The sequence below is a fragment of the Gallus gallus genome, chromosome 2 (assembly GCF_016699485.2).
Source record: "Gallus gallus isolate bGalGal1 chromosome 2, bGalGal1.mat.broiler.GRCg7b, whole genome shotgun sequence".
In the NCBI taxonomy this organism is placed as follows: Eukaryota; Metazoa; Chordata; class Aves; order Galliformes; family Phasianidae; genus Gallus; species Gallus gallus.
In genome coordinates, this window is record NC_052533.1 from 58,905,814 (window position 1) to 58,930,148 (window position 24,335).

At 37.7% G+C, this 24,335-nt stretch overlaps 1 protein-coding gene across 2 annotated transcripts in view; it reads right to left on the minus strand.

Moving 5' to 3' along the window:
- The window catches only part of CDKAL1 (CDK5 regulatory subunit associated protein 1 like 1), a 376,852-nt gene that overhangs the window by 141,493 nt on the left and 211,024 nt on the right, over nt 1-24,335 (minus strand). For both annotated transcript variants that reach the window (XM_418914.8, XM_004939622.5), the window contains one exon: nt 2,603-2,769. In XM_418914.8, the coding sequence (XP_418914.3) occupies nt 2,603-2,769 (167 nt within the window). The remainder of the gene's footprint in view (nt 1-2,602; nt 2,770-24,335) is intronic.

Here is a 24,335-nt window from a genome sequence, read left to right on the forward strand (position 1 = left end):
GCACCTATTTAAAACAGTTAATGGAAGATGTTTACAACCCATAAAATAGCTTGATAGCTTTCTTAGGAGATAACAGAGCTACATCTGGGTTTTATCCTAATCAACTGACATGAAGGCGTATGAACTTCTCATTTAATTCTTTTGTTTTTTAAATAAATCATAGTATTACTCTTTCCTCAACTGGAAACTTAAAAGCACATTCCCTATAAAAGGTTTATTTTGTCTGGTAAAAATGTATACAGGAGACTTCCCAACATTCCAGAGTGATCTTTCATAGATACAAGCTCAGAAAAGGAAGGCGAACAGAAAAACAGAAGGTAGAACAACTTTTACAAATTACAAGCTCCAGAATTCTTGGACATACACTAAAAACATAAATATGATTAAAACATTCTTCAAAAACAACATATAGACTGGAAATTGTATGCAACTTAAAAGGACAAACAACAGCAGATGTTGCTATTGTACAAGCAGTTAGTACTGTGTACACAAAATGCATGTTCTGCAAAGCAACATCAAAAATGTACATTTTCAGTAGGTCTTTCTGAACCCCCTTAGATCTATTTTTAAAAGAGATTAGAACCCTTTCCTAAATATAAGATCAAGGAGAGTCTGAACTACTGCACTTCATAGAAAAATAAGAAAACCAAAGATTACAGACCATAAATCAAATAATTCACAGATTAGTGAAATGCTTACGGTAAGACAACTACTGACTGAAGGAATGTATCAGGGCTTCTCTGAAAGTAATGCCTCCTAATTTATTATGTTGGCCCACAGTATCAGAGGCAGACAGCGATATGGCAGCAGAGGTTGAATCTTCCAGACAATATTCCATCACATTTTGTTGCCCTGTGACAGATGGCAGCAGAGGGGCAGTCAGACAAAACGGCGTCTGACATGGAAGTGTGTATGAAACAAAGGGGTTTAGTTGAATTAATCCATGCGGAACACATTATACTCATTGACATTCATCAAAACTTGCTGAATGTCGATAGAGACCAAACAGTGGATGTGAGCACAGTGAGGCAGTGGTGATGCGTTTCAGCAGTGGTGACAGTAACAACGGGTCACCTTTGCTAGTGCAGACTGTTAAGAGTGCAGCATGCAGGCTTTTGCTCAAGGCAGGCAAAAATGCATAGCCAATGGTAGTGATTAGTGTTTTATAGCTGAGAATTTTCTCTATCAAACAGTGTTACTGTATCTGTTATGGTTTCCATCAAAATAAATAGGAGATATTACTTTCACAGTGACCTACGTAACACACCTTCTGCCTTGCTCAGCTTTTATCAAAATGAAGATGAATGTAGTGCCCCTTAGCTGGGGAGGGCAGTTGTTTTAATCAGTTGCTGGAAACAAGAAAAGAAAATCCCTCTGGGAGTACTCACAAGTTGTGCAGCAGGGACAAAAGCAGCAGTCTATACGAAAACACTTGTTATAACACGAGTTAAAATGAAAACAAAGACAGTGAAAATTAATAGAAGCCTTGTTTGTTTTTGCATAAGATGCTTTTCAAAGAAAGCAAAGTTGTACAACCAAACAACTTTCTAAAGATTTTAAATCAGACTGTTTTTAAGGCTCTATCTAACTGAAGTGCATGTTAAGCTAAAGAATAAAAGAAGAGATGAGAAGTTTCTTGGGAGTTTTCTGAAGACTAAATTCTTTAGCTTGTGAAGTGAAAAACATTTATTCCTACCAAGAAGATTTCTTGCTTCAAGATATTCTTGCACCAAGATAAGATTTCTTGCTTCAAAAGGGAAAAGTGCAGTATTACTATTATAGCAGAAGAGAAAGTAGCTACAGCATTCTGTTGAAAGATGACAAAGACAGTACTTTCAAGAAGATCTAAATGCAACCTTTTAATTCTGTAACATCTTAAGAAAAACAGCACAGACAACAGTTATTTTATCCGGATACAACTGACAGACACATAAGGCTACAAAATTTACTCTAAATGACAACCTTTATTTTGTGACAGAATCTAAACAAACCAAACCACATTTAAGATCAAACTCACCTTATGCTTCACATATACAATACTCTTTCAAATTCACATTGTTGTTCACATTGTTGTTTCTGATCTGATGGAACTACTTTATTACACATTTTTCTTACGCAGATACATACTTAAAATTTCCATTTTTTTAATCATGGAATCTCTCCATACACTCAGAATCGCATCTGACATAGGAATACGAATATATTGTTGTGCAAGGTCTGCTTTCAGTGTTTCTGGAAACATTCATCTGAGATTTAGCAGGAAGACAACTTTAATCCAAGAGTCCATCGCCTGCTAATGACATTTGCTTTAGTTCTTGAAAACAGTAGGCATGTACAGAAGCTGAGCATCACTATAATGAAGCTCCATAGGTCAGGGACCTCAGCAATATTATCATTCCAAAATGATTTGAATATCTTATTATCTAGATAACTTGCTGTGTCAGGCAAATGGCTTAACCCTATTAATGCAATTCTATAAATTTACTTGCAGTCTGTTATTTTTTTAAGCTACCACTTAAAATAAAATGCACTATATACAGGGTTCCACACTGACTCAATCAATAAATGTCTAATGTATAAATAATTTTCTTTCCTTCCTTACCTCCAGATGCTCTAAAATATAGGGAGGATTTGTCATGCCAAGCCTCAGCATAGCTCCCTCAGGAATAGCTTCAACCAGCTTCCACAGAAGTGTAGGGAGGTCTGTGCCAATGTCTCTGCCATAAGCCCCTGTGTCTTCACTGGTCAGCCATATCTCACAAACACCCTCTGTGAATAAAAGGTGGAGATAATTAACAGATCTGTTTTAGAGCTGTTTATTTTATCATACAGCTGCTCACTCTTTTTAATGCAGGATTTCACAAGGCCATTATGCAGCCAGACTAGGTTTTCAATTGTAAGGGGGAGGGTAGGAAGGAAGGCTTATCCCATGGGTAGCAGTGGGTTATTAAGTTCATTTTATGAGCACAAGAGTGCTACAACAATGCTGTAAATTATCATTGCTGTGGAGTGATTAACATTCACAGCCAATGACTAATTCTGTGTTGCCTCTACAGCAAGTCAGTCACGTCTAGTACTCTGCTCTATTTTTTGAACCTAATTCATTAAACACTGCAAGCAACATTACCCAAGCAAAGAGTTGCACTAATGGTTGTTACTAGCAGTCAACTTATTAACTGGTAAGCTTCCAATAAACAAAAACAGCTCTAAAGAATAACGACTAACAGTTCCCTTAGAATAACTGCTAAAATTCTTTAAATGAGAAAATACAATATATTAAGGTCGTATTTAAAAAGTTAGTCATCACTACTTGACTAAGTGAAAGTATAAACAGCTTTTCAACACTCTATTTTCCACCAGTCAGGGCCTTGGGAAGTAGTATATTTGATTTGTATTGCAAAGAGTATTGACCTCAATAACTGAAATGTGGCAATAATATCCTCTTTCTCAAAGAGGGGAAATGTTGCACCATCCTTTAATAAAGGCTGAAAACAACAAGGTTTCATGCAGCCACTTCCATCAGTCTGCCAAGCTCCCATCTTTTTAATAATGCAGTCCACCCCTTCCCCCTCACTGCCACAAAGCAAGAAATAAGCTATTGAAAATAGGGTGGCTGAGAGGAAGACTCCTGTGATTCCCAGTAAGAAAAGTTAGCATTAACTCATTGAGGGGCTAGATTTCTAATAAAAACGATGACCCAGTAAACAAAACCATCTGGAACACCATAACCATTCTTCAAATCAATCATGAAACATCAAAGCACTCTCTGGACAGTTAGAGAAAGTATCACAAAATATGAATGCTTAAAGTAAAATAATATTTTTCAGATGAGGAAAATGCAAAGAACTACACAGAATCAAATCAAATGCAAAGAAATAAACTAAGAAAACCACAAATGTTCCAAAAATGGAAACTTTCACTATGGACAGCAGATGGACGATAAAGGTAGACAGCAGCTATGTCAAGCAAAGATAGTTCTGTTTGGATAGAAAAGTTCTCACAGTGATACATTAATTACAACTGAAAACATTTACAAATTAAAGGTAAACTAAGAAACTCATCACTTATTAAGTTTTTAAGCTTTAAGAATAAAATAGATGCATAGCTCTGTTGATGTAGGAGCCTAGCGGCAAGCAATCTTGAAGTAGTGCTCTCTGGTTATCCAACTTTCCATCACCGCTTCGTAGTCACATTTGAGTAGGGCTGTCCAGTGCCTGATCAGGTACACTGAACTTGCCTACACATACAATCACACGTTGGGTTCCACTGTAATTGCTGATCATTTTAGAACTGCATTCACAACAGACGTTACAATGTTATCAAACATATTCTGAGATTTGCTTGCCCTACATTTTCCTGAGTTATAGAAAAAAAACACAAGTGAATTATGGATCACTCACCTTTTAGAAATAAGTGCAACACAAATGATATAAATGATGGCTAACATCCTGTTGTGTTTTTTATATCAGCTTCCAATAGCTATCATAACACTACAAAACAGTAATTCACTTGCTGTTTTTCTACTGAAATAGAGTAAATCTCACTTTTAAGCTTTCATCTAGTTAGGAATGGAAATAACATTCAGGTGGAAAACAACAGTGAGGTTTTAAAGCTGCATAGGTGGGGACCATTAGCACCCTGGTGGGCTGAAACTTCAAACTAAATCACGTGAAGAGGAAGCAGCTGTAATAGCAAACCAGCAACAAGAATAACTGTCTCATCTGCTCTCCTATCAGGGTGCTGGATAATAAGCAATGGGAATAATTCATACTGAGAGAGCCAAAGATGAGGTCTCAGTAAGAGGAGGAGAGCACCCATATTCTAGAGAGCTCCCTTCACAATTTCAGGCTGACAAAAATGAACCTTCCTGTATTTAAAGATGCTGTATTTATTAAAAGAGTAAGTGAACTTCATGAACAACTACAGCAATACAGGCTTGGTGGCAGCTGTTGCCGAGCTGTTTATTCTAGCCCTTTGCATCCTGAGTTCAGGAGTCTCTACTTAAACTGAGTAATAAAACAAAAGATCCCCCAGCCTCCTTAATAATGGGAAAAATCCCTTCCTTTTCCCATTCAGCCCTCTGCACTACAGCTGTATGTAGAAAGCTATTCAAATCCAATGTCTAATTGTGTACAGCATTTTTTTTTTCCCTTCCTCTGCAGTAAGCCTAACCAGCTCATACACCATTCTGTTATTTGATAATTTTGGTGCTAATAAAAGCAAGCTGATTTTGTAAACAAGAAAATTGATCCAGCCTGCAGAGATTGGATGTGCAAACTCAGAGAGTTTGTTACATTATTAAGGTCAACTATCATTATATTCAAGTAATTACATGTCTGTCTTTGGTCACAGCACACAGTTTATTCCTCATTCTGCCATCACCACCCAGCACAAGAGTAACCTCAACAACTGGATCCCAATCTGTGCTCTGCTGTAATTGGAGGTGACTGAGAATGAAAAATGTTGGAAAACAAAATGTTTCCAAGTAAATAAAGGAAGTTCTGAACCAACTCCTCCAACATCTCATTATAAATAATAATCACTGCAGATTATCTGAAACACGTTGTAACTTAATTTTTCTAGAGCAGTCTAAACAATCCGTACAAAGGGAAGAAGAAATCCTACAATTGTAACTTTATATATGTTTCTGTTTTAGAGACCACTTGAAATGACTTCTTTCTTTAATTTAAAAAATCTAGACCTTTAAATTTCACTTTATTTCCACGCCACTATTGAAAACACTTTTCAGCAGTAGCACAGCTATTAATTTGAAGAGAAATCTACTCCATCTGAAAAATTTACTTCAATCTACAAAGCTGTCAAAAGAATTTAAAATATCAGATGCTAATCCTATTGAAATTATTTTATTTGTTGGCCTACTGTTTAATTTTTCTGCAGGCTGCTATGGTGGGAGATAGCCAGTTCTGACCTTCTTGCTATTCCACGTATGTTTAGCAATATCATAAAGTCCCAGAATGGCATGGGTTAGAACAGACTTTAAAGATCATTCAGTTCCAATCCCCCTGCCATGGGAAGGGTTGCCAACCATGGGGTAGGCGCCATCCAACCTGAGTTCCAATCCCCCGCCATGGGAAGGGTTGCCAACCATAGGGTAGGCCCCATCCAACCTGGTCTCGAATGCCTCCAGGGGTGGAGCATCCAAAACTTCCATTTTACAACCTCACCACCCTCTCAGTAAATAATCTTCCACCAAAATGTAATCTGAATCTTCCCTCTTTTAGTTTAAGACCATTCCCCCTTGTCCAATCACTATCTGCACATGTAAAAAGTTGGCCTCCCTCCTGATTATATGCTCATTCTAAGTACTAGAAGGCTGCAGTGAGGTCTCCCTGGAGACCAGCTCCCTCAGTCTTTCTTCACAGGAGAGCTGCCCCAGCCCTCTGATAACTTTCGTGACTCTCTCCAGCAGATCCACATCTTTCTTCCAGGGGCCCCAGGATTGGACACAGTAGTCCAGACGAGACCTCACAAAGGCAGAATAGAGGGGGACAACTCCCTCTTCCTACTGGCCACACTTCTTCTGATGGAGCCCAGGATACTGTTGGCCATTCAGGCTGAAAGCCCACACTGCTGACTTACGTCAAGCTTTTCATCCATCTCCACAGGGCTGTTCTCAATGAGCTCTTCTCCCATTTTCCATATGTACCTGGGACTGCCTCGACCTCAGTGCAATACTTTGCACTTATCCTTGTAAAACTTCATTAGGCTCACACGGGCCCACTTCTCATTTGTTCACACCCCTTTGGATGTCACTCCCTCCTTCTATTGTGTCAGCTGCATCACTCAGCTTGGTGTCAACAGCAAATTTGTTGAGGGTGCACTCAATTCCACTGTCTATGTCATTGATATAGATTTTGAAGAGCACCCATCCCAAGACAGATCCCTGGGGGACACCACTCATAACCAGCCTCCATCTGGACAAAGAGCCATTCGCTACAGCCCTCTGGCTGTGACCATCTAACCAACTCCTTATCCACTGAGAAGTACAGCCTTCAAACCCATATTGCTCCAATTTAGAGATAAGAATGTGGAGTGGGACCATCTCAATAACCTTGCATATGTTCAGGTAGTTGCCAGTCCTTCGTCCACTAGTGCTACTCCATCACTGAAGGCCAGCAGATTTTATTTCCCTTCATTTGATTCCATTTAGTTACTGCCAATCTATTTACCCATATTATTTAGGCCTATCAGCTCTGTCCCCTAATTTGCTAACTACCTTCTCAATTTGGTATTATCTCTTAACTCACTAAAAATGCACTTTATACCTCATTCTGCACATTGTTGGTAAACATACAAGGTACTGATCCCAGGATCAACACAGGTTGATCAACAAGGAATGCCATTAGGAATTGCCAGCTAGGCTTCACACCATGGATCTCCACTCTGTGAGTTGGGCTGCTTAACCAGCTCTCTCAGCCACGTTATCATCCACACGTTCAGTCCACACCTCATCAACATGTAATAATACCATAGGACACTACCGTGAAGACTTTGCTAAATTCAAATTAAAACAAAACAAACAAAAACAAACAACAAAACAAACCCTCTACATTTTTCCCATCCTCCACCCAGCCAGACATCTTGAGAAGGCAGTCATATACCACTGCCACTAGTAAACCTACTGTAGGTGATCCCAATCACCTCCTTGCCCTTCACATGCCTAGAAGTGCCTTTGCCCCACAAGCTTCCCACAGACTGAGGTTCAGTTGCCCTACAGTTCCTCTTTTCTTGCCCATCTTGAAGGGCAGCAGCATGACGTTCCCCTTTTTTCAGTCATCAGGAATCTCCTAATTGTTATGATCTTTGGATGAGGGAGAAAAGCATTGTAACGACACCAATCAGGGCTCCCGGCACACTCGGTTATCTCCCATTGAAGGATTATTTCTATTACTTCTGGATGTCAGGCTGCAGTAGCAAGAAGTGCAGCTATGTTTCACAACTGTTTAGTTCAGTACAAGCCTTAAAGCAGTTGTGGTTCTTGCTGCCCACAGGATGACACATATATTAGAGTGCTTAGGAAATGAAAACACTAACTTTTATGGTCTGCATATTTTTGAAAACAAATGTGTTTGAGAACCAATACGAAGTGAAACACACTAGAATATTACAAAAGGATATACAGAAGGAAGGCTATAGTTCATTCTACTACACATAAAGTTACACTTCCTCCTTGTCAAGATGTTTTATTCAATTAAAGGTTTGGACAAGCCATTGATTTAGGATGCTGTAAATTTCTCTGCTAGCTATACATTAATATATTCAGGGCATGATTTTGTTGAATAATACAAAGCCTTACCAGGAACTTGATTTAAAAGTTCATTTAACATAGACAGAACTTAAATGATGAGAACTCCTGATGCTACAAAATCCCGGTAAAATCTTGGACTACAGTTGCATATTCTATACCAATAGAATTAATCATAACTTGGACCCACCTAACTCTTCTGGTGACTACTTTTTAAAAAGCCTGAAACATCTCTTGACTTCAGATTTTTAAGTCATCTTACAAAAAGTAAAACACACTACTTACTTATGTAGGAATTCGAAATTGGAGCTTAAAAGGAGTTTAATGCAAAACAGACCAAGAAGCAGCTCAAAGTTATTTCAATGAAAATGTGTTAACCTTTTCTAAAAAAATCTTGGTTTCAAACATTTTTGCCCCAAAGGGCATTTAGACTTGTCATGTGGCTTCACGTAACACATACAGCCAAATCACAGCTGGACAAAAATAAAAAAAATAAAAAAACCCCACACACAAAAAGAAAAATTAGGACTGTTCAAAAAGAACTTTTCTTAATTAGGTGAAAATATAAACAAACAAAACCATTTTGGTTTTATGCAAAATTAAAAGAACAGAAACAAACCCAATGCTACCCCCTCACACAAAGCAAACACATGCACACACTTCACCACCACTTTTTGCATAAATTTATTAAGGTTATTTTGGTGATTTTGAAAAAACCACCACAGAGTGGAATGAAGATTTCTGGCCCAGCTACTTGTTTATTCTTTACATTCAGCTGCCTAACATTAACGTAAGGATAGTCCACCACCCAGTTTATATTTAGATAGATGTGGAGTCTGATAGGAGTATCTAATAATGGTACACCTAACGGCGGCTTTCCATTTTATCTTGTGTGGTTACAAAAGAGGAAGCTACACAGAGATGTATTTAAGGTTTTCCTTTTCAAAAGTTAGGCATCTGAAAAACAAACTGTTGGGAATGTCAGCTCTGTTGATTTACCTTTTTTTCTAAAATCATTAAATACAGGCTTCATTTGCAACACCCACAGTTGCATTTTCAAACAAGTGTTACAGTTGGGAGAGGGAAGCAAGAATTTGAGGACTAATATCAAAACCAAAACCTCTCCTTTTGCAGCAAATACTTCACCATCAAGGTATTCACAATGAAACTTTACTACCTGTGTCTCCTGCAGGGCTTAGCACTTTCACAACTTATACCAAATACTGTTTGTTTTGCTTATTTCTGTGCGTATAGTGATAAGCAAAATAAAGTATATTGATAAAATGAGATTAGTATCTAAAATTATTGCTCTTAAATAAAAAGACAAATCATCCCAAATTCAATTAAACAAGAAATAAACATATCCCTGAAAGAAATAAAGTTTAGTTAAAATAATTTATTCTTCCTATGGCATTAGAAACAAAAAATATTTTGTAATAGAGTGTTCCCAAACACAAGCATACAGCAGATAGGGTCAACTGATCATTAAATACCAAAGAAAGCATAATAGGCTTCTCTCTTCCACAAAGCTAACCCTTGTCCTTGCTTATAAAAGAGGTCCATCAATCCCTGTAGGACGCTCTGTTCCTAATAGCTTACTGCTTGAGCATAAAACAGCAGATCTGCCCACTTTCGAGCTGCAGTGCTTCTTAGCAAAGTGGGGAGGAAAAGGGGGAGGAAAGCTAACAGTACAATAGGTCAGTTGCTGCTGCAAACAGCATGATGGCTGAACTTGTGAGCCCAATTTTACTCTGCTTGAACAAGAGAGACTCAAAAGGGCGTCAAGAGAGACAGATATTAGCTCCATGTTCACAATGCAGCATTAAGCACCTTGCTTTCAAGGAAGAAATCAATGATACCATACATCATGATAATGAATTAGGTTTTAAAGTTGATTTTAAGAGGAGGAAAGCAATTCAAGAAAATTGAAGGGAAATATAATAACTTTTCTGGAGTTGGTCCTAGTTCTTATGCTGCGAGAAGAGGAATATGTCCCTTAAAACAAAAATCTGTGTGTACTCTTTTGGATACCTTTGGTTTTCCTATTTCCAAGCATGTTAGTTTCATATACGTATACACATATGTATATATAAATGAATATACACATGTGTATATTCATGTACATATACACATTCATATACAACAGCATGTTCTGCAAGTAAGCCCTTGTCCATACAAAAAAAAGTGATTCTTTCATTAAATCTTCCAGTTAAAAAAAAAAATCGAACTGAAGATTGTATTCTCATATATAGACATCCTAAAATAACTAAGTCATTTTAGATCATAGAACAGTTTATGTTGTAAGGGACCTTTAAGATCACCCAGGTCTACCCCCTCCCCCTGCTATAGGCAGGGCCATTTTCCTCTAGAGTGGGTTGCTCAAAGCCCCATCCAGTCTGGCATTGAATGCTTTCAGGGAGGGGGCATTCACAACCTCACTGGGCAGCAGGGTCTCACCACACTCACAGTAAAGAATTTCTTCCTAATACCTAGTCTAAATCTACCCTCTTATAGTATAAAACCATATTCCCTCATCCTGTTGCTACATGACCTTCTAAGGACTTCTACAAGTCCCTCCTCAGCTTCCCTGGAAGCCTCCTTCAGGTACCAGAAGACCACTATAAGGTCCCCTCAGAGCCTGCTCTTCTCCAGGCTGATGAGCCCCAGCTCTCTCAGCCTGTCCTCAAAGGGCAGGTGCTCCAGCCCTCTGCTCATAACCCTCCCCTGGACCCGCTCCAAAAACTCAATGTCTTTGTGCTGGGGGCTCCAGAACTGGACACAGTACTCCAGGTGGAGTCTCCTGAGAGCAGAGTAGAGGGGAAGAATCACAACTACTGCCTAAGTCTTACATGTACTAATGATCAGGGACAGAATTAGCTAAATCAATTTGTTGTTGAATCTAGAACACCGCTAAAGAAGTCATTCCAATGGTAAGTAACAGTACATGCATCAAGAAATTAAAGCAATAGAGATCTAAAGGTGTTGCTCCACAGCAGGCTCAGCATGAACCAGCAGTTTAGTCTGGCAGCCAAGAAGGGCAAATTGCATCCTGGGGTGCATTAAACATAGCTCAATCAGGTGGTCAAAAGAGGCAGTTATCCCACTGTATTTACCAATGATGCAGCCTCACATTGAGTACTGGGTGCAGTTCTCAGCTCCACAGAATAAAAAGATTGTTAAGGTCCTTGAAGACTTTCAGAGGTGGCACTAAAGGCAGTAAGAGCTGGCAGGCACATCCTGTGAGGAGAGGCTGAGGATGCTGGGCCTCCTGTTCTCCAGGCTGGGCAGAGGTGACCTCATTGCTCTCTGCAGCTCTCTGAGGAGGGAGAGCAGAGGAAGGTGCTGGGCTCTGCTCCTGGTCACCAATGGCAGAACATAAACAGCACACACCTGCCATGGGAGGGTCAGAGTAGGCACTGGGAAACATTTTTGTACCATGACAGTGGTCAGCCACTGGGACAGGCTTCCTAGAAAGGTGGTTGATGTTCCGTGCTTGTCAAAACGAATTTAGACACTGTCCTCAATAACATGCTTAATTTTTCGTTACTCTTGAATTGGTCAGGCAGTTGAGTTGGACTCAGTCTTTGCAAGCTGATTCCAACTGAATTGTTCTATTCTTTCAACTGGGTGACCATATACAACAAAATTTCCATGAAGGGACTTAAACACAAAGGAATGCTATATCAGAAAACTCGAACAGAAACTGATTTAGAATTGTTCTGTGGTCTCATACAAAATAAACAGATAGGTAGGTCCATGAAACGTGGAGTTACTGTTATCAGTTCTATGCTTCACACTTTGTGACCTACTGATATGCTCCTGTTGGCCTTGTACTATAAGCAAAGAGAGAGGGCACCCAACCTTCCATCTGTCTAACACTCTTCAGACAAAAAAAAAGTATATAAAAAATTACTCTTCAGCTACCAAAAAGGCAATATTTCCCCAAAATAATAATAAAAAAAACGTAAAGAATTAAAATATACCATTTATATACCTATTTCTGAAACACAAATGAGAAATCTACTTCAAACTTTGTACCGAAAATGACACATAAGAAATGCTTATGACTTAGAAATTCACTTGAAAAAAAAAAGGGTAATGTGTCACTCATTATAACATAAGTTCTCCATTTAAAAATGAAAACATAGGCTATCAGTCTGCTGCAGATGAAGTATTAGATGCAAATGGCCACATGCTGCACAAATTCATACACGTGGTCGTGAGCTGTAGGCATATTCTGTGACATTACAGGATGCAGTGCTAATTAATGGAGGCTTTTACTGAATAGCCATCTCTGTAGTGCTAATTTAAACAATGTTTTTATGGAAAATGATTAATTCTCTGGAAGTAACATGCCATATCAAGTTTCAATAATTAAATATATTTGCAGCCAAGCTAAATAATAATCAGAATGAGTTTAGAAAAAGAATAGCTTACAGATTCTACAATAGAAGCTTGAACCCAAGTTACAGAATGTGGTAGAATCATTTGACATGGGAACTTGTTCTCCAGAAATCATTCTCCAGCTCAAACGTCCTGTCTTTTTGAGAGCCAGAGTCTATAATGTTCTTTCATTCAAAGTTTCTGACTTTTTTTTAGATAGATTAATAGCAACGGTAGAAAGAAGCCACATTTTGGTCATCTACACACAACATACTTAAAATTACTTGAAAACTAGTTTGAAATCATTTGAGTTAAAGACAAACACTGAAATTTGAAAATATGATTAAAGCAAAAAAGATTGATAAAAGTTTATGCCTAACTTTGACTGAAAAGATTAACAATAATGAATTATCTGACCTGTTACGTACCCTAAGATGAAGGCAGAAATCTTAAAATCTCTTACATGTTCTGATCAAACAAAAAAATAATTAAGTACCACCATCATGAATGACAAATATTAGTGTTGAACAATGTATAGCACATTAAGTTATCAGCAAAGACATAACAAACCTCAAGGATGATATGGAATACAGAAGTATTTATTAAGAAGGGCCTTCTCCATGTAAAACAATCCTTCTGTAGATCAGAGTCATCTTATTTTAAATTGAAGTACTCAATTCTAAGGACAATACCAGAAACTGAAGATACGGAGGAGCAATGGACAGTTTCTGGGGATGATAATGCTTGTCTTAAATCCTCACAACAGTGCAGATAACATTTTTAACTCATTAAGAATATTCTAGCCTGTATTTGCAAGAAAAACAACTTGTTACTGCACATGACAGTAAGCTCAAGTGGCTTAGTAGGAAACCAAAAGGTAAAATATTCTTTAAAGTTATTATACAGACAGAAATCATACCATGATATCCCTGATTTCTGACACAGATCTCCTCTAAGATTCACTGCTACTTAAAGTGTATTTTCAAATGGCTGTCATATCCTCAGGAACTCTAAATGGGTCAATTTAAGAAAGAAAGAAAGAAGGCTATTTTGAAAGTAATACATCCTATATTATTATGTTGGTCCACAACGTCAATGGAAGAAGATGGTGGTATGGTAGCAGAGGTTGAAACTTCCCGTCAATATGTTACCACAATCTGTTGCTGTGTGACAGATTGCAGTACAGAGGCAGTCTGACAAAATGGTACCATGGAAGTGCTGATGAAGCAATAGTGTGTCACAGAATTCCTCCATTCAGAAAAAAATTGACATTTATTGATGCTCGGTGAACATTTATAGAGACCAAACAGTGGATGTGAGCACAGAGAGGTGGCGGGTGGTGTATTTCAGCAGTGGCAACAGCGACAGTGGGTCACTTCCACTGGTGTAGATTGATGAGTGCAGCACGCGGGCTGTTGTTCATGACTTGTAAAAATGTATAGCTAATGCTAGTGGCTGAGTTGAAAAATAGTGTTCTGTAGCTCAGAATTTGCTGTATCAAATAGTGTTACTGTGCTCTTCGTATCTGCTGTAGTTTCCATGGAAATATATAGGAGGTATTACTTTTGGACTGACCTACATAGAACACTTGTATAGTATCAGTAATGGAGCTTCCCTACTTCTAAATTTAAGTATATCTATTGAATTTTCATTGAGGACACAACAGGTCCATCCACCTTAATCTAAATTTATATAAAATACTCAGTGATACACCAACAAAATACATCATAATCAAAATGCAATTAAAAATTTGTTGGAGATGTCCACAGGGAGGAAAGTGAAATCATTCAAGGGTTTTAAAGGATATTAATGTTTTTTCCTCACACAGATTAATGCCTATTAAGGTCTTATTCTAAATAATAATTCACTTCCTGATGAACTGATTATATGTCAATACAGAAACATGAATTAAGTCATGAATTAAGTCAAGACTAAGAGAGATGAGCTTCTGTTGACAAACCTCTATCAAAAGAATATTAAAAGAGCAATTACTTGATACTTTCAAAACTAGAATTCAAACAATAGTCTAGTTGCTCAGGAAGAAAAAGTTTATTATTTCTCCTGTAAGGAAACACTGAGCAGATGACTCTGGAAAAAAAAAAAAAAACACTTTAAAAATTTGTCAAAATAAGCTAGTAATATCCCTTGTTTGTTAAATAATTCCTCTTTAAACACTTAGTAAATAACTACAAGTCTTATACAATCTTGCTTATATCTTCATTGAAAAAAAATCTGTAATGACTTCCTTATAACATGCTGTATTTATCTCTGAAAAGTATAACTCATCAATGTAGTCTTAGGGAAACAATTATGAAGGTATTGATCTGTACAGATCTTCTAACTGCTCATCTGCATTAACTAATTAACTGCATTAACTAAGCTGCTCATCTGCATTAACTGCTAGAAAGCCATAATTAGGGATAACGTGAAAGCCTTAGATTTTGCCTTTTGTTTTTAATTATTATTATTTGTTTTAAAGGAGACATCCCTAATACTGAGAGATCCCACTTCCCTTCAAAAGGGGTATCTGTGTTCTCAAACAGTGCTTCTTGGCATAGCAGTTTTAATGTTGGAGTAGTGGTGTTGGCGTTACTTGTCCTGTTTTACTTGAGATGGCTTTCCAGCCAGAAATACATTTCATCATTTCACAGAGAGTTCAGTTCTAGGACACTCACCTATTCTGCAATGGGCATGCCAAAGTACCAGCTTTTTGGTGCCCAGAGAGAATATTTATTTCACTTTGGAAAGCAGAGAAAAGTGAAAGGAAGGCTGGGTTCCAAATTCTGGCAGCGGTGCACACATGTGCTAAAGAGACACACCAAAACTGTGACAGGAACACAGAGAATAACACAGCAGCTAGGGCGAATCATGCAATTTGTCTGGTACAGTACTCTAGCCAATCACTATTGCTTATGAGATGTTTGAAGGGACACAGAAAAATCAGTTTGCAGAAAAATCCTTCAGGCAGCAGCAGTTTAGTCAGTCTTACAGAAAATGCTCACGCGTCAAGAATAAAAAGAAGGATCCTTTGAGTAACATACCAACCTTGTACGTCTGCCCTGAATGAGCACAAAAATCTTGCATATTCTTTTACTAGCAATTCTTATTAACAGTAAATATTTTATTGAATATCATTATAGAAGCTGCAATCAAAGCTGATATTGGACAGACAGTTGCTTGTTTCAGGGTTTTCAACAGTTTTCATCAGTTCCAAGATTCAAGGTGAGGAGCCAAAAGTACCGAGTGAGATTTCTCTTTGGTTGCCACTACTATGCCTAAGAAGCTACATTAAAATATAAAGTGTTCAGTATTTCAAAACACAGAAAAATATTTGCACAGCATTTCAATGGCTGATCCACTTAACAGCAACACTGCAGTCAAGTCATAGAACTCCGCAACTGCGGGGCTTCAGAATTCCACACGTAAATCATCTTTGGAGGAACTTCAATCATTTTCTTTCAGGACACTATGAACTCTGAAAATAAATTCTAACCTTAACTTTATAGAGAAGTCACAAATCAATTACAAATGCTATTCAAGAATGTTTTCCACTTTTTTCTGAAAGAAATACGATACAATAGTAAAGAAGTATTGCTTTGCATATGTTTATATTTTCTCATAATGATAGGTGGCAAATTTTACAGAACATTTTTAACAAAAATGTCAAAATTCATACACTAAGTTGAATAAAGAAAGACAATTCATAGAATGCACTATGAAGTCATTAAATATCTAACCCAAAGCACAGCTAACAACAACGTCTACTATCACAGACTGCTCAACCACAGAGGAAACATGCTCTATTTATATATACCACTTGTAATTGCATAGAAAAACAAGCTCTAACAAAGTTAGAAACAATAAGAAACCTAACAGAGGGCCTCTTGTTCCCTAATTTTAGAGGTGGAAAAAACATCATTTCTTAAGTAATATATTTTAGCTGCCAATAATGCCCATTTAACAACAGGAGCTCTAGACCAGCAGCATGTGCTTGAATTTGCAAATTATTAAAGGCTCACAGTGACTCCTAAGTCAGCATAGCATGGTTGTTTGTTTTTTTTTGTCCTTACAAAACAAATTCATAAAGATGGGAATAAAAAGGTTCTTTGAGCTTAACATATTTTCAGAAATATTATTTTCTGTTATTTCCTCCCTCCTATCACTGCCCTCGAGTAAAATACAAAAAGCAGTGACCTATTTCAACATTTTTCCTCAAAGGGAAATTAAAAGCATGTAGTAAATTCTATATAAAGATCAGAGATAGTATAAGTATAAAAAGAAAAAAACTACACAAGATGAAAACACTTCCTTGAAACCTCCAGTGAACTCTAGGCATACCTGCACTACCTCAGTTGATATACTGAGTGATTGAGGCCCACACATGGGAAATAAACATTTTAAGAATGAACCTGAGCACATGAATGCAAACAAAAATCAGAAGAACTGACTGAGTTAAATAACCATACTGTATTAACTACAGATCAGCAGCAAAAAATAAACTGAAACCTCTTAGAAAAAAAATCTTCCAATAGAAATATATTCCTTTCCTCCTGTCAAAAATAACCAAAAACCAAACAACAACAAAAAACCAAACAGAAATTATCCTGGGATTACAATGATGTTTCCCCTCATTTAATCACATTTAGAGGTACTACACACCAACAAGGGTTTTGATGGCAGTCTTACAAGGCACTAGTTAAAAAAAAAAAAAATCAATCAGATTGATCAACAGCAGTACAGAACAACACAGAAATAGTGAGCTTATATATTTTCCAAACAATCCCTGTTTCACATTTAGTAAGAATTGAGTTACTAGAACCCATTACTGCAACCAAATACTTCTGTTCTAGACTCCAGTGTGAACTTGAATCCCTTAAGCTTGTATTTAAGAAATAAACCTTTAATCAGGATACCTAAGAGAACAAGCTTTACACAATCATGCTTGTGCACATCATTCTATCCCAGCAACAGTCCAACTCACTGACTATTTTCAACCAAAACTGACAGAAAACTGGAAATCTCTGTGGTGGTAAGTTCCTATAGGTCTCAGGAATATGAGTCAGTGGGTGAGGAAGCACAGTGTGAAGTGGTGTCCCAGGTAAGGGCAGACAGGGCTCAGCCACAGCCACAGGAGTAACTCATGGAGCCACCGCAGGGCAGAAAGCTTTAAGACAGCAGGCATCTATCACACTGTGAAAGAGCAGGACTTAAATATAATAAACATTAAGTAGGTAAAAAGCACAGGCTCACAAGAAGCCCAACTTGTAATTACAGTTACTTGCCCAACAATTCTAGTCTACTTCTTTTAATACCTAAGGAAAAGCATGTGACAATAATCAATAGCATGAGACAGTTAAATAATTCTCTCTCTTCAGGTCATTAATATTCTTTAGCACTAGGCCTCCGAGCAATTCATCACACCATATGCCTGAATGCATGCCACTGGAGCTATAGTTTTTCTGCACATTCTCTCTGTGTACGTTTCTATGCATGAGAGAACAAATATTGAGACTATCTGACAGTCTCCATTTTATTTCCCTGGTCTGTTCCAACACATTTAACCACAATGCCCATCTCTTCTCTTTCCTCCCCTTCAACCTGCCCTGTCAATGACCTTAAACCCAATTTAAATGAACCACCCTCTGCTAGTAATGAGAAATAATTCAGCCTCGGTGACGGTTTGTTAAAGCCTCTCTTATAAAAGAAATCACACACATCTTTTCAATCATCTTGACTCATATGAGGGCTTTTGGGCTTCAAAAATCATTCACTAGTGATGTTAGGGAGGCCAGACGTAAGTTGAAGTTCAAAGCAAAATCATTTATTTGCTCCAGCCCTTAATTATAAATTTAACATGAGGGAGCCATAGCCTGAGCAATTTCCATGCTGCAGTCTGAGAATGGCGAAGTTCTGTGGCTCCGCCAGATTGAAAGGAAGGATTTAATCATTCTACGTTAATGCATCTTTTTTTCTCATGCTTTGTAGAAAAGCATGCCAAATATATGAAATTAGCAGCTTTCAATTCACCTGTAAATAACTCAAATAAGGACATTTAGTATCAAACTTTTCTCAACTACTCAGAATCGATTACAGTCAGATCTCCAGATGGATTCAGGCTTGCAGCTCCTGTTGATTTCCTACAGCATTAATCCTTAAAAAGGTATTTAAACACCTCAAAGCTTACTTTTCAGGATATATGAGAACAGGGGATGTGGTCAGTACATTTTGCATGGATCCTGTAATTCTTTAACTTTACATGAGAGCTTCTGGTACCTCTCACATTTATTCTGATCAGTGAAACAGAAAGGTAATGAAGGACTGAAATCCTGGATAAGATGAAAAAACATGCACAATTAGACTACACTTCAGCCTGGATAAACACGTCAACATGTAACTATCAGAATGTAAGAAGTGTTATTGCTTTAAAGGAGAATTCTTACGAAAGTGTCTACTTCATTAAAAATGGGATCATAAAACAAAAAGCCCTGTGCTGCTAGACACAAACTGCATTGTGTCTTGCAGGAGTATCAAGTCTTGGCAAACAGCCAGGTGCTGAAACACTGCCAGGCACATCAGATATATATTAATGCAGGATAATCTGTAAGAAAAGCATTCTTTCATAAACATTTTTTTTTCTTTGTAAAACCATCAATCAACTTCCTAGCTGAGCACCATGTGGCTCAGCTTAAGAGATCCTCAAAAATGCTTCAGTGTCTATAAACCACCGACTTATTTCAGAGACTAGGTGCCTTTCAGTGCCCATTGTCCTAAGTATTTGCCGAAGTTATTTGGCTGGCTGTCAGCAGCTAATTCTGATTTGTAACTTGGGAAACCAGCAGCAGGAGGTTGCTCAGACGTGACTAGTGTCATCCTCACACCAATTAGGCAAGGTGCAGACTGCCAATCAAGAGCAGTACTTCTAGGGACTTGTTTTATGGTTATAAAATAACTTTAAGGTTTTTTTTTTTTTTATAGGAACAGCATGAACATACAGGATCACCCGAAACATCTGCCAGAATAAGATTCATGAAGGCATCTTGTTATTTAGCCCAAATTAAACTGCATAGAAAGGCACAGTGATACATGCGTTGTTCAAAAGTTTTATTTCCTAGCAAGCACACGTTGATTGGTGTTACAAAGGACAGGCACTGTAGCAACAGAATGACTCAAAAAATTTTCCAGAGGAAACTTACTACAGAAAAGTAAATTCCCAAGTGTTTTCAGGAATAGACTTGACTCTCCGGTAAGAAAAAAATACATCAAAAGAATGTTTACTCTAAAAACTATTTCTATACATAAAAGAAGCTCTACTGGTATTCTGTGGAGCTAGTTAAGTCCATCTCAAAGCATTACTCCTTGAGGATTTCTGCATATTCAATAGGTAAAATACCATTTTCCTACACATCTAATATTTTGAGGGGCAAAGGCTATTGGTTGCTAATTCAAAGCACTTCAGTGTCATTATTTAAAACACATGTTCTAATTTTATAGTATATATTAACACACTGATACTTCTACATAATTTGATGAGTCAGGATGAGGGAATTATCATTGTTTAAATCAACAGAAGATAATATAAATAATTTAACTACCATAACTACCAGATGAATTCACTTATTTCAAGGTAGACGTACGATTATACAGCCCAGAAACACAACTGCAGCTGTACTGTGGTCATACTCAATTGCTTCAAAAATGGTACTTCAGAAAGAGTTACATCACACTGTGTAACATTATTTGTTGATACCTGAATGATCTCAGTAAATAACATTCACCTCATGCTACAAAGAGCACTTAATTAGCCCTCTTCTAAACTGCAAACAATTCATGGCTACAGTACCCATTGGAAATACATTTATTTCAAATAATGAATACACTTTAGAAACAAGAAAAAATTGTTGAAAGTTTCTAAAAGTAGAGTGAGTAGGTACATTTTCTTCTTACCATAATTGCGTCTAGCATGGGAAGAATGAATAGGAGCCTACACAGTGGCAGGTACCCGTACAAACATCTATACCATTTTTAAAAATCTCACTTACTCATCATCTTGGTACTGGAAATGAAAAGTTCTCCATAGACATGTTACTTTGGAGTAGTTATTTCATAAGAGATTTCTCCTCCACAGCCATCTTTATAGACTGAAATGACACAGCTTTAAATACTGCTTTCCCCTAAAAGCAAGGCTTGGTAAACACCTTTTCCATCACCCACCAACGCTCCTTCACACACAGAGCCTGAAAACCTCGCCTTTTCATTGAAAAAAATGTTCCGCTTCCTCCAAACCCTTACTTTCCATTTCTAAGGACCCCCCTTGCCTTACAGCAGCTTAAGAGAACATAAACTGGATCTGCAATAATCCCACCCTCCTGTCTGCCATGATGTCCTGTAGCAACCTGACACTCACACAGCAAGCTGAGGTGGTCAAAACAGAGGAGGATACGATCTAGAAGTTGTTCTGCAATAGCTGCAATTCTTAGAACAAACATGGGATGGTCTTCCACGTCTGATGCAAGAGCACAGGACCTACTAAGCTTCAGTGATGTTTAATGATTGCTATGCAAAAACATACTGCCTAAAAAAAAGTCAATTAGTTTTTAATTCTTAATAAAAATGCTCGAGTATTAAAAATACTCTGAAAAAAATTGGAACATAAGAGACTAAATACCTTTGATCCCAAAGCTCCATGTGTTATGGAGGTGAGTTAGATTTTCTTCTGGAATCACGGGGTCCACAGTCTTAATGAAACCCCCTTCCACACTTAGGCAAACTTGTATTTGTGTCAATGTTAATTACATGTCCTTATATCTACATGAACTCACACATTAGTTACACTTTTTTGAAAAATGCACTCAACGTGCTGATAAGGGGAATTTAGGCAAAACAGTAAACACAGATTTCCTAGCAGTTTTCAAATGTCCTCCACCAATAACTTAAAGAGAAAGCACACAGATCACTCTGAAAGTAATACCACCTACATATTTCCATGGAAACTACAGCAGATACAAAGAACACAGTAACATTCTTTGATAGAGCAAATTCTCACCTATAAAATGCTATTTTTCAGCATAGTCACCACTATTAGCTATGTACTTTCAACAGTGAAGAAAAGGAGCCTGCATGCCATGCACATAATCTGCACCAGCAGAGGTGACCCACTGTAGCCACTTCTGAAACACACCATCACTGTGTGCATCACCATGCTCACATTCACTGTTTGATCTCTCGAAACATTCAGCAAGTACTGAAGAATGTCATTTTTTCTGCATGGAGGAATTCAGTGACACACCTTTGCCTCACCCACAATTCCATGTCAGACGCCCTCCTGTCAGACTGCTCCTCTGCTGCCATCTGTCACATGGCACCAAAATGTAACTGAATACTGTCAGGAAGGTTCAACCTCTACTGCCACACCAACATCTGCCTCTAATGCCATGGGCCAAAAAAAAGACCCATTACTTTCAGAGCATCCCTCAATTTCTCACAGAATGAGTGGACTGAGGCCTCTTGCACATGGCTCTCCTGCAGACAGAAAGCAAACAACATGGAATAATTTGTCAGTTCTCACCATATAGAGAAATTACTAAAATTTATACTAAGGATTGGTGCATTCAACAAATATTCAAAAAAAAAAAAACCAAGAAAGAAGCAAAACACACCACCACCAAATGTGGAATAGGAGAAGAAAAAAAAAGATACAAAATTATCCACAGTTAAGTCAAAGCTAAATTCACTGTAAAAACTTGCTGAAACTATCTTGAACTGAGAGGTGATAACATAGCCAATGACATGCTAATCAGATAAACAAAACGCATCAAGAAACAAAAAGCTCTGAAAAGGATGGGCTCAAAATGCTGTACTGCAGCTGGTGAGAAAGATAAAGTTTTCTCTAGTTATGTTTTGAAAGCATTATCTGAGTAATTAGCACCAATCAAATAAAATGTTGGCAGAACATTGACAAGTTAAAAAGGAATACAGAACAAAGTGGAGGTCGGCGCTCTTTTCATGCATTCCCAGGATTCCAAGATTCTGGATTCCATCATGCCATTCTTTCAGCAAAGCTATCACAGTCCGTGATGAAGTTAAGAGATGATTAGTAAATAGTACACGGTTTGAGAAGGACAAAGTTGAAGGAGAATACGACAAAGTTCTACAAAAACCATGAACATGCAGAAAAGATAACCAGAAATGCACTTGTTTTTGCTATTGAGGATTAAGAAAAAAATTCAACCAGCAAGTTTCTCAGGCAGCCTTTAGTAAAAAGAAAATCACGCAATACATGATTCAAGAAGGATACTCATTGCTATGGGCTGCTGCCAGACTGGAAGCGTAACAGCAATTTATGGAAGAGGCTAATAAACATGGTTCTCAGGCAGCAACCTCTGACATAGAGGGCTCTATAAGCTCGGAGGCTCTGCGTGGGTTAAGCAAAGCTTCACCTTGAGCTGCCTTCTTTCACTGTTCTCAGCACACCCAGAGCTGACTGTACTGGAAAAAGATACAAGAAACTTTCTGCACATTCATGGCAGGTGTCTGACATGGTAGAGTAGTACTTACTCATGTTACCTAGTTCAGCCGTACGCCAAGACATAAAGAAGGCAGGAGAAAATTCCAAGTTAACAGATCACAGATGAATCCATGGTTTTGTAATAAAAGATGGTATACTGTATAGAAATTCCAAACACAGTCACAATTTTCATATCCTAATAATTCCATGCTTTTGTCTCAATTCAAGGAAATTCGGGGCTTAGACAAGACATGCCAGGAAATCCTATATCCTAATGCAAGCTGAAATATATGGATGGAGTTAGATCCAGCTTAAACACCTCATCAACATGAAAACATAAAACAATTTAAAGTCAAGCTGAGGTATCTCATTAGGAAAAAAAACTGAATTGAGGAGGTGAGCTCTATCCAAGCACATATTAACTAAGCCTTATCTAAATTAAAACACTTTTCCTAACAAAATCTTTTCTTTGTCAGACATTAAAATATTTGCACTTGAAAAGCAGAGCCAAACAAAGCCACGCAAGTGGGATGCTTAAATGTTGGTGCTTGATTTAGCCTAGCAAAGTGTATCAGAATGCAGTTTGGCATCTAGGCATAGTGCAGACATGCAGAATCAAAGAGAACAAGCCAAAGAGTATGGCATTAGGCAAGCATGGCAGAGAGCATAAGCTGTAAGTGCAGACAACCGTGCCACCTGGATACATGTGGTAAGATGACCACCACTTTGCTTATTTTATTTCAGGGAAAAAACTGCCAAAAACTGAGAGGTCTGGGCTTGGTTAAAGATACTCATCCAACTGGGATGAATTTAGATGAAAGAAAATAGGAACTGTGTAATTATATACACTTACCTTGACAAATAGAAAGCAATCTGTGATTAGAACATAGTAATTAGTTACAAAATGCTTCCCATGGATTTAATTACCCATCCGTCTACATGTTTCTTAATTACTTTTATCTCATTGCATCAGTAAAAATTTCTGCCTGAGGCAACTGCCACTCACTTATTTACACAGTTTCTAGTTTTTACAGTGCATATATTATAGGAACATGGCCAAACAATGCTAGAGTTACAGTTGAAATTTCATGTAAAAGGAATTTCTCCCTCAGTTTTCCATAGAAATTATTTTCTTAGGGTTGAATTCAACTCTAATTTTATCACCTATGCATTCAAGTGGTT